The 11,635-nt window shown below is 42.0% G+C and overlaps 1 protein-coding gene across 8 annotated transcripts in view; it reads left to right on the plus strand.

Annotated features, from left to right (window-relative positions):
• Positions 1–2,944, plus strand: part of LOC124035897 (protein kinase C and casein kinase II substrate protein 3-like) — a 29,088-nt gene extending 26,144 nt beyond the window's left edge. For all 8 annotated transcript variants that reach the window (XM_046349735.1, XM_046349731.1, XM_046349736.1 and 5 more), the window contains 2 exons: positions 125–288; positions 1,725–2,944. In XM_046349735.1, coding sequence (XP_046205691.1) covers positions 125–288; positions 1,725–1,840 — 280 coding nt within the window. In that variant the 3' untranslated portion in view covers positions 1,841–2,944. The remainder of the gene's footprint in view (positions 1–124; positions 289–1,724) is intronic.
• The last annotated feature ends 8,691 nt before the right edge of the window (positions 2,945–11,635 follow it).

An 11,635-nucleotide genomic window follows, 5' to 3' on the forward strand; every position in this document is an offset into this window, starting at 1 on the left:
AATGAAATGTTGGTTTTTTTTCATACCGTCCTTGTAGGACTACACAAAGTAATAGATTTGTTTTGCTTTTTTTTGTGCCACGGTATACTAACCCTCTGCCCCCTCCCCCTTTTCCTGTCAACAGAGGGGTGAAAGACTACTCATCAGACTGGTCTGACGAAGACATCCCCAAAAAGGTCATCGCCGCTAATGGGTTAGAGAAGGAAGAGGAGAAGGTAGAAGGTGTACGAGTTAGAGCGTTGTATGATTACACTGGGCAGGAGGCGGATGAGCTGAGCTTTAAAGCAGGTATTAATCTCTACTAATGCCTATTAATGTCACTGGACATCAACACAGACACGAGGACCAATGTCTGCATGGTAGCCACAGCTCACTTTGTCTTGCTAAACCAGTGGATATTAATTCACCGTTTGTTTAGTAAAAATAATAATAATTTGTTAATTTGGTCGAAACATGTTGAAAATTGAAGGACGAACAGTGGGAGAATTAATACAAGTCTGATTTACACATGAGCATCAGATTTGAAGACACTGCAGCAATACCATATGTATTCTAATGGAAATTATATGTATTGCATAGGATCAGCCTTGGTTCCCTTTGGTCTGATTTTATTTCCTATATACATTTCCTATATATCCTTGATATAATTTTCATAGGATATCCTGTTTGAAACATTGTATTTACAGCTTTGGTTGAAGAAAAACATCTAGAATTAGGATGAGTAACATTGAAAATGGATGTGTATATAACAAGAATGCAATAAATGGTGTGTCAAGCGAAATGATAATCATGTTTAAACCCAACACTGCAGGTAAGTGTTGCAATTGATAGTCATGACGATTATGGTTTTCGAAATGTCTATGAATTACCTTGAACTGAACCACGTCATTTGTCGAGACTTCACAAAATGAACTTCTTTATCCTAGATGATTCCTGCCAGCTAAAAGGCACAGGGTAACGTTGTCTGTTATTTTGATTAGCAGTTAATTCTCATTATCACGACGACCCCCTCCTTGTTATGCTAGTGAAAATAAAGCTGTCGTTAAGGCAGTGCTTGGCCCCTCTGATTGGTGGGGTCAAACTCAAGTCTCCCTCCCAGTGGGGCTTAACCAGCCTGAGCCCCCATTAGAGCCCAGTCTAACTGCGAGCTAATGTCCTTGTCTGGGGGGGTGGGGGATCTCCCAGATTAGATGTCTACACAGAGGGGGGGGGGGGGTGATAGAAGTTGAAGTGCCCATGTAGAGAGATCTTAGAAGACTTTACTTTAACACTGTTTAACACTTGCTTTTGGTCTACTTTGGTTCCAGTCTTGAGGGATCACAAAAGGCCAAATGATTTGAGACTGGGTAGGGGTTAACAATCCTTTGGAGAAGAAATAAGCCTTCGCACACTAAGCTTTTGCTTTCTAGATGAGCACCTCTGACTAAACTAAGAGGTGATGTAGTCGATAATTAAGTAATTTATTTTGGATGTGGTGAGAACATGATGTACACCGGTAATTATGTTGCCGCATTGTGGTGGTCCCTGTAACAAATCTGAGTTTCAGAAGTCCAGTACATTACATGAATATGGATGAATTATGGTGCATGTAATTGCACTGAGGTGTTTCACACTCCCAGCAGGTGGTGTCAGTGGAAAATTCCAGATATGCATGGGACTGGATGAAACCGTGCGAGTTATTATTAAGCATGTTCCCCTGTGCTTTCTGCTCTCTCATCACTCAGGTGAAGAGCTAATGAAGATGGGCGAGGAGGACGAGCAGGGCTGGTGCAAAGGGCAGCTGGCCAACGGAGATGTGGGCCTTTACCCTGCTAACTACGTCCAGGTCGTCACATCCTGATGACCCGCCCCCTTCCTGGGCCCCCTCCAAAAAATGCAGCCAATGGTACCACAGAGTACAGACATCATGAGAATTACTGACAGCAACACCAGCGCAGACAGTCCCCCAGAAGACTGGATGTGCTTGTTGTATTTGTCGAGACAGCTGTTGCTCTTAATTTCAAGAATAATGAAACAGGAATACAGTCCAAATGTAAAACGGTTTCCTTAACTACTAGAGGATTAATAACAAGAATGGAGGTCATTATCCCGTGGACTTTATCCTCTGTGAGAGAAATAACCAGTACAGTAGTGCCTTTTGCAAAGGATACCAGGGAAGGATGTTTGCTCTCTGTCATGTGACTGGCAGCATTCGGCAGTGGTTTAGGCTGGGTGACTATATGAGCGACCCCTGGAGGACAGGATGGTACACAGCAAGTTAACTGATCACGAGAGGGTGCCTCTGCAAGGATGCAGAAACGATTTCCCGCTTCAGTTGTGCATCAACTTTTGACATTTCACTAGCTTTCACTCGAGGCACAATTAAAGTATTTATTAAGATGAGATGGTATGCACAGTTTTTCACCTATTACTTGCGGTTTCTTTACAATGTGTTGTGTACTTCACATGTTGATTTTCCCTAATGTTTAGTATGTAAAAGTACGTAGATGCCCTTATCAATATTATATGTATGTTTGGGATAGTTAGATTAAGGTTACAATGCATTCAAACCCACATTGGTTCGATGTGCTTGCTTTTTCTCTCTCAGTCAAATAGCCATACTTGTGTGATATGAGGGATATGAGAGTAATTCCGTATCGCAAATTTTTACCTCTAGTTTTATTAGCATTTTAATTTATTTTTCTTGTTTAAATCATTTTAATATTTTTTTTGCATATGAACTAAACCAACTAAACCAGGGAGACTAAGACTTGTATAAGTTTATTTAAACCTGTGGGAAGAAGTGAGATGCAGGTGTGTACAGCTATGAGACTGTTTTGAGGGCAATGTAAACATGTCTGTCTCCACTGCTGTGAGCTCACTGTGAACATGGTTTTACATGAAACTACTAACAAGCAACAAGCTAATCTATGTACAATTCAGAAATAAACCATTTAAAATCCGATCCCAATCCACCAGCTGAATTATTTTCACTTTTTAATCAAGTAGTATTGTTGAATGGATTCTTATGCTTGGAAATGAGTTGTGAACCCCACAACCATCTGTCAAAGATGATTGAATATAAAAAGTGAAATGAAATTAATATCAATTTCTCATTACATATCTACACGGACCAGGTGAATCCAGGTGAAAGATATGATCCCTTATTGATGTAACTTACTGATGTTAAATCCACTGTGTAGATGAAGGGGAGGAGACTGGTTAAAGAAGGATTTTTAAGCCTTGAGACAATTGAGACCTGGATTGTGAATGGGCAAGACAACGATGTTTGATTTTGTACGAGGTATGGTAGTAGGTGCCAGGCGCACCGGTTGTGTCAAACCCAACCGCATTGCAGTTCTCACGCTGAACAGTTTCTCGTGTGTATCAAGAATGGTCCACCACCCAAAGGACATCCAGCCATCTTGACACAACTGTGGGAAGCATTGGAGTCAACATTGGCCAGCATCCCTGTGGAATGCTTTCGACCCCTTGTAGAGTCCATATCCCGATTGAATTGACTCTTCTGAGGGCAAAGGAAGGTATTCCTAATGTTTGGTATACATGGCAATTTAGAATATATATATTTTTTGGGGGGGGCATGTCTGCAGACTATTTTGGCTGCACATGTTCAAGTCTGAGATGAGTGTTGATTATAAAGTGTCAGGCAATTCAAAACTATTTATCTTTATACAAAATGCTTCAGTCTGGTTTTAGACCACATCATAGCACTAAGACTGCACTTGTGAAGGTGGTAAATGACCTTTTAATGGCATCAGACTGAGGCTCTGCATCTGTCCTCGTGCTCCTAGACATTAGTGCTGCTTTTGATACCATCAATCACCACATTCTTTTGGAGAGATTGGAAACCCAAATTGGTCTACAGGAACAAGTTCTGGCCTGGTTTAGATCTTATCTGTCGGAAAGATATCAGTTTGTCTCTGAATGGTTTGTCCATAAATTTGTGTTCCTCAAGGTTCCGTTTTAGGGCCACTATTGTTTTCACTATATATTTTACCTTCTGGATGTCATTCGAAAACATGTTATATTTCACTGCTATGCAGATGACACACAGCTGTACATTTCAATGAAACATTGTGAAGCCCCAAAATTGCCCTCGCTAGAAGCATGTGTGTCAGACATAAGGAAGTGGATGGCTGCAAACTTTCTACTTTTAAACTTAGACAAAAAAGATGCTTGTTCTTGGTCCCAAGAAACAAAGAGATCTTTTGAATCTGACAATCAGTCTTAATGGTTGTACAGTAGTCTCAAATAAAACTGTGAAGGACCTCTGCGTTACTCTGGACCCTGATCTCTCTTTTGAAGAACATATCAAGACTGTTTCAAGGACTGCTTTTTTCCATCTACGTAACATTGCAAAAATCAGAAACTTTCTGTCCAAAAATGATGCAGAAACATTTATCCATGCTTATGTCACTTCTAGGTTAGACTACTGCAATGCTCTACTTTCCGGCTACCCGGATAAAGAACTACATAAACTTCAGTTAGTGCTAAATACGGCTGCTAGAATCCTGACTAGAACCAAAAAATGTGATCATATTACTTCAGTGCTAGCCTCCCTACACTGGCTTCCTGTCAAGGCAAGGGCTGATTTCAAGGTTTTACTGCTAACCTACAAAGCATTACAGGGGCTTGCTCCTACCTATCTCTCTGATTTGGTCCTGCCATACATACCTACACGTACGCTATGGTCACAAGACGCAGGCCTCCTAATTGTCCCTAGAATTTCTAAGCAAACAGCTGGAGGCAGGGCTTTCTCCTATAGAGCTCCATTTTTATGGAATGGTCTACCTACCCATGTGAGAGACGCAAACTCGGTCTCAACCTTTAAGTCTTTACTGAATACTCATCTCTTCAGTGGGTCATATGATTGAGTGTAGTCTGGCCCAGGAGTGTGAAGGTGAACGGAAAGGCTCTGGAGCAACGAACCGCCCTTGCTGTCTCTGCCTGGCCGGTTCCCCTCTTTCCACTGGGATTCTCTGCCTCTAACCCTATTACAGGGGCTGAGTCACTGGCTTACTAGGGCTCTTTCATACTGTAACTAGGAGGGTTGCGTCACTTGAGTTGGTTGAGTCACTGATGTGATCTTCCTGTCTGGGTTGGCGCCCCCCCCTTGGGTTGTGCCGTGGCGGAGATCTTTGAGGGCTATACTCGGCCTTGTCTCAGGATGGTAAGTTGGTGGTTGAAGATATCCCTCTAGTGGTGTGGGGACTGTGCTTTGGCAAAGTGGGTGGGGTTATATCCTTACTGTTTGGCCCTGTCCGGGGGTGTCATTGGATGGGGCCACAGTGTCTCCTGACCCCTCCTGTCTCAGCCTCCAGTATTTTTGCTGCAGTAGTTTGTGTCGGGGGGCTAGGGTCAGTTTGTTATATCTGGAGTACTTCTCCTGTCCTATCCGGTGTCCTGTGTGAATTTAAGTATGCTCTCTCTAATTCTCTCTTTCTCTCTCTCGGAGGACCTGAGCCCTAAGACCATGCCTCAGGACTACCTGACATGATGACTCATTGCTGTCCCCAGTCCACCTGGCCGTGCTGCTGCTCCAGTTTCAACTGTTCTGCCTGTGATTATTATTATTTGACCATGCTGGTAATTTATGAACATTTGAACATCTTGGCCATGTTCTGTTATAATCTCCACCCGGCACAGCCAGAAGAGGACTGGCCACCCCACATAGCCTGGTTCCTCTCTAGGTTTCTTCCTAGGTTTTGGCCTTTCTAGGGAGTTTTTCCTAGCCACCGTGCTTCTACACCTGCATTGCTTGCTGTTTGGGGTTTTAGGCTGGGTGTCTGTACAGCACTTAGAGATATCAGCTGATATACGAAGGGCTATATAAATACATTTGATTTGATTTTGATATCTAAATCATCAATCAGGATTTATTTAGTTTTTTTCTACATTTATCCCACAACCAAAACATTCCTTGGTATATTTAAAGACTATTTTATTTGGTGAAAGAACTATTTATATTAAATTATGGCGTTGACAAATGTGTGATAACCCCAGAGACCTGGGTCAAGGATATTTGAGGTGCACCTAATTTAGCTTGCAATTTTGGTACTATTCCATTGGATCTATTCTTCAGGGCAAAAATAAATTCTCAGACAAAGACAATTTTTGAAAGTATTTGACAATTGTATTTGACAGTAGCCTGCACCTTACCAGATGTTTTAACCGCTGAGTGGTTATCTACCTAGATTCCAAGGAACCATCACAGTCTCACGTTTTACATTTTTTTTTATCATCTCAGTATCACGTGATCCATATCTCGAATTAAGCTTAAATAGATCAAATATTCCTTCTTTGTGGCATCTGTGTATAACAGCAGGAGAGATCCTGCTCATCACTTCACCTGCATGTTTTTCCACTATCAGGTAAGCTCTAAACTGCTCTTTCTCGAAGGACGATGCTACGATAGTACTCAGTATCTACACTATACTTTTAATGATACTTGACTGACTTTTTACAATGTTATTTTTTTGTTCAACATTGGACTGATTGGATATGTACCTGTGAGGTACCTGTGATATGTACCTGTGATATGTGCCTGAGAGGGTTTTATAAGCATCAACCAGTGGGTCTTGCATACCAGTGGGTATGCAGAAATGACCAATTTACAGTGGAGTATAGAGTGCAGTGATGTGTCCTATAAGGAGCATTAGTGGCAAATCTGATGGCCGAATGGTAAAGAACATCTACCCGCTTGAGAGCACCCTTACCTGCCGATCTATAAATTATGTGTCTGTAATCTAGCATTGGTAGGATGGTCATCTGAATCAGGGTTAGTTTAGCAGCTGGGGTGAAATAGGAGCGATTACGATAGAGGAAACGAAGTCTAGATTTAACTTTAGCCTGCTGCTTTGATATGTGCTGAGAGAAAGACAGTCTACCGTCTAGCCATACTCCCAAGTACCTGTATGAGGTGACTACCTCAAGCTCTAAACCCCCAGAGGTAGTAATCACACCTGTGGGGAGAGGAGCATTCTTCTTTCCAAACCACATGACTTTTTGTTTTAGATGTTTTCAGAACAGGGTTACGGGTAGAGAAAGCTTTGTTGAGCGTTTAACTCAAAATCCGGGGAGGGGACAGCTGAGTAGAAGTATAATCTGCATATAAATGGATGAGAGAGCGTCCTACTGCCTGAGCTATGTTGTTGATGTAAATTAAGAAGAGTGTGGGGCCTAGGATCGAGCCTTGGGGTTCTCCCTTGGTGACAGGCAGTGGCTGAGACAGCAGATTTTCTGACTTTATACACTGCACTCTTTGAGAGAGGTAGTTAGCAAACCAGGCCAAAGACCCCTCCGAGACACCAATACTTCTTAGCCAGTCCACTGTATCAAAAACCTTGGCAAAATCAATAAAAATAGCAGCACCATATTGTTTAGAATCAAGGGAAACATGACATCCTTGAGGACCTTTAAGGTTGTCCGTAACCTGAGCAGAAACCAGAGACAACTTTTTTTATTCATTATTTTACCCCTTTTAGTTCCCAATTTCATGGTATCCTATTGGTAATTACAGTCTTGTCCCATCGCTGTAAGTCTCGTACAGACTCGAGAGAGGCGAAGGTTGAGAGCCATGCGTCCTCCGAAACACAACCCAGCCAAGCTGCACTGCTTCTTGACACAACGCCCGCTTAACCCGGAAGCCAGCCGCACCAATGTGTCGGAGAAAACACTGTACACCTGCCAACCATGTCAGCGTGGATTGCGCCCAGGCCACCACAGGAGTTGCTAGTGCGCAATGGGACAAGAACATCTGCCGGTCAAACCCTCCCCTAACCCGGACTATGCTGGGCCAATTTTGCACCACCCCATGGGTCTCCTGGTCATGGCCAGTTGCGACAGAGCCTGGACTCGAACCAGGATCTCTAGTGTCACAGCTAGCACTGCCTTAGAGCCCTGCGACACTCGAGGCCCTGCCAGAGAGAATACTACAGACATCAAGAAAGCCAGTCAGTTGATTATTGACAAGTTTTTCCCCAACACTTTTGATAAATAGGACAAAATAGAAATATACCTATAACAGTTAGGATCAGCTTGATCTCCCCCTTTAAATAAAGGATGGCTGCATTCTGGCTGCCTTCCAAGCAATGGGAAACACACCAGAAAGGAGAGACAGGATAAAAAGGTCAGAGATAGGCTTAGCAATGATAGGGGCAGCAGCCTTAAAGAAGAAAAGGTCTAAACCATCTGACTCAGATATTGTCTGGGGTCAAGTTTCAGGAGCTCCTTTAGCACCTCAGACTTCCGTCCCTCTTCTCGCCCCTACCTGGGCTCGAACCAGGGACCCTCTGCACACATCTACAACTGCCTCCCACGAAGCATTGTTACCCACCGCTCCTATTGAAATTGAACTTCAGTTCATGAAAATAAATAGCTAACCAGCTACTTAACCCTATTGCCCAAAGCTAACGTTATAAGCAGCCAACTAGCTTCATCTGGCTCGTGAGGCTCGACCAGACCGGGCTATGTGTTGTGAAGCAAGCCACAATAAGGATTAGGCACAATGGTGGAATTTGCGGTTTGCTTTCAAAATAAAAGTATGTCATTGACAGTGATGCAAATGAATACAAATAATAGAATTATGCAAATAATACAATTGACTTAATATTGGTGTCGCAGAGTGGAGTAATAGTCTCTGGAATCAGTGATCATTTTATTACATTTTGCACAAGGAGGATTTATTTTTCAAATATTTCATTTTTGCATTCTCCAATTAAGAACATTCAAAGCAAAAGTGAAAGGATATTAGACAACAATAGGACAAAGTGACTAACAGACGAGCGTAACAAAAAAATAATAATTATATATACAAACATACAATAAATATGTCATAATAAAGAGTAAAATTTAAAAAAAAAATAATGAGACATTGGATCATATGGTCACCTGCCATAAGCTACATTACGTGTGAAACATTATATAAGGATTATATAGAGATTCAATCAATGTGATGTGGGGGAGATTCTCCATATAGTCAAAGGTTGCCAAATTCTGTAAAATGTCTTTAACTTATTCCTCAAGCAGTAAGTGATTTTCTCCAGTGGGATACAACTATTAACTTCCGATAGCCACATTGCAACTGGCAGGGAGGATTCCGATTTCCATTTCAAGGCAATACATTTCTTGGCAATAGCTAGAAATATTTCTGTTAGCTTTATAGTATGGCTTTGCCTAAGATTGGAGTTAGTAAATTTACCCAGTAGACAGACCTCCGGGTCTGAAGGAAATGCAACCCCGTGAATTGAGGATATGGTATCGCATACCCCCTGCCAGAAACAGTGTAGTTTTGAACACTGCCAAGTGGAATGGAGGAATGTTCCTTCATCTGAGCCACATCTAAAACATAGGGAGGATATATCAGAGTTGTGCAGTCTAGATGGGGTGATATAGAGCTGATGGAGGAAATTAAACTCAGTCTGTATCTGGAGTTCAATGTGGATGTAAAACCATCCCTGCATAGGTCACTCCATAGATCCTCATCAAGATCAATTCCCAGATCTTTTCCCCATCTAAATCGGGGTTTATCTAGCTCAGGCAGTGTTAGTACTGACATAAGAGCATCTTAAACATGGGAAATGGTCTTGAACAGTGGTTGGTCGGCATGGCAGAGTTGTTAAATAGGTGACATCTTAGGTAGGTTACATTGTCCCTTGAGTCACGCTAATAAAGTTTCGTAGTTGTCGGTAGCTAAAGAAAACCCGGTTAGGCAAGTGGTATTTCTGTTTCAGCTGATCAAAAGACAGAAGAACTCCCTCATTGTAACAATGTTCCAGAAGAGTAATCCCCTTATCAGACCATTGTCTAAAGTTACTATTCTGGAAAAACATAGGGATCAATCCCCAAAACCCCCCTTTTGCAACAAACTGGCCAGATTGAGTTTATAGAGGTTGTTCAGATTACCATCCACCATTATGCCCAAATACAGTGCCTTGCGAAAGTATTCGGCCCCCTTGAACTTTGCGACCTTTTGCCACATTTCAGACTTCAAACTTAAAGATATAAAACTGTATTTTTTGTGAAGAATCAACAACAAGTGGGACACAATCATGAAGTGGAACGACATTTATTTGATATTTCAAAAATTTTTAACAAATCAAAAACAGAAAAATTGGGCGTGCAAAATTATTCAGCCCCTTTACTTTCAGTGCAGCAAACTCTCTCCAGAAGTTCAGTGAGGATCTCTGAATGATCCAATGTTGACCTAAATGACTAATGATGATAAATACAATCCACCTGTGTGTGTAATCAAGTCTCCGTATAAATGCATCTGCACTGTGATAGTCTCAGAGGTCCGTTAAAAGCGCAGAGAGCATCATGAAGAACAAGGAACACACCAGGCAGGTCCGAGATACTGCTGTGAAGAAGTTTAAAGCCGGATTTGGATACAAAAATATTTCCCAAGCTTTAAACATCCCAAGGAGCACTGTGCAAGCGATAATATTGAAATGGAAGGAGTATCAGACCACTGCAAATCTACCAAGACCTGGCCGTCCCTCTAAACTTTCAACTCATACAAGGAGAAGACTGATCAGAGATGCAGCCAAGAGGCCCATGATCACTCTGGATGAACTGCAGAGATCTACAGCTGAGGTGGGAGACTCTATCCATAGGACTACAATCAGTCGTATATTGCACAAATCTGGCCTTTATGGAAGAGTGGCAAGAAGAAAGCCATTTCTTAAAGATATCCATAAAAAGTGTCGTTTAAAGTTTGCCACAAGCCACCTGGGAGACACACCAAACATGTGGAAGAAGGTGCTCTGGTCAGATGAAACCAAAATGGAACTATTTGGCAACAATGCAAAATGTTATGTTTGGCGTAAAAGCAACACAGCTCATCACCCTGAACACACCATCCCCACTGTCAAACATGGTGGAGGCAGCATCATGGTTTGGGCCTGCTTTTCTTCAGCAGGGACAGGGAAGATGGTTAAAATTGATGGGAGCCAAATACAGGACCATTCTGGAAGAAAACCTGATGGAGTCTGCAAAAGACCTGAGACTGGGACGGAGATTTGTCTTCCAACAAGACAATGAACCAAAACATAAAGCAAAATCTACAATGGAATGGTTCAAAAATAAACATATCCAGGTGTTAGAATGGCCAAGTCAAAGTCCAGAACTGAATCCAATCGAGAATCTGTGGAAAGAACTGAAAACTGCTGTTCACAAATGCTCTCCATCCAACCTCACTGAGCTCAAGCTGTTTTGCAAGGAGGAATGGGAAAACATGTGCAAAACTGATAGAGACATACCCCAAGCGACTTACAGCTGTAATCGCAGCAAAAGGTGGTGCTACAAAGTATTAACTTAACCTGTTACTCCTACCCCCTACTTTTTCGAACATTCTGTTAAAAATTGCGCAACATTTCAGCGCCCTGCTACTCATGCCAGGAATATAGTATATGCATATGATTAGTATGTGTGGATAGAAAACACTTTTATACAACTGGTTAAATCACATCTGTGACTATAACAGAACATGCATTTCATCGAGAAATGCAGGAAAATCTGATCACTGAAAATGGAAAAATATATCCATGCGCCACTTCAACCGATTGATAAAGGTGATCCACATTAAATGGGGCCGAGGTTGCAATACCTACAGCTTCCACACGATGTCAACAGTCTT

This window comes from Oncorhynchus gorbuscha, linkage group LG05 (genome assembly GCF_021184085.1).
Source record: "Oncorhynchus gorbuscha isolate QuinsamMale2020 ecotype Even-year linkage group LG05, OgorEven_v1.0, whole genome shotgun sequence".
In the NCBI taxonomy this organism is placed as follows: Eukaryota; Metazoa; Chordata; class Actinopteri; order Salmoniformes; family Salmonidae; genus Oncorhynchus; species Oncorhynchus gorbuscha.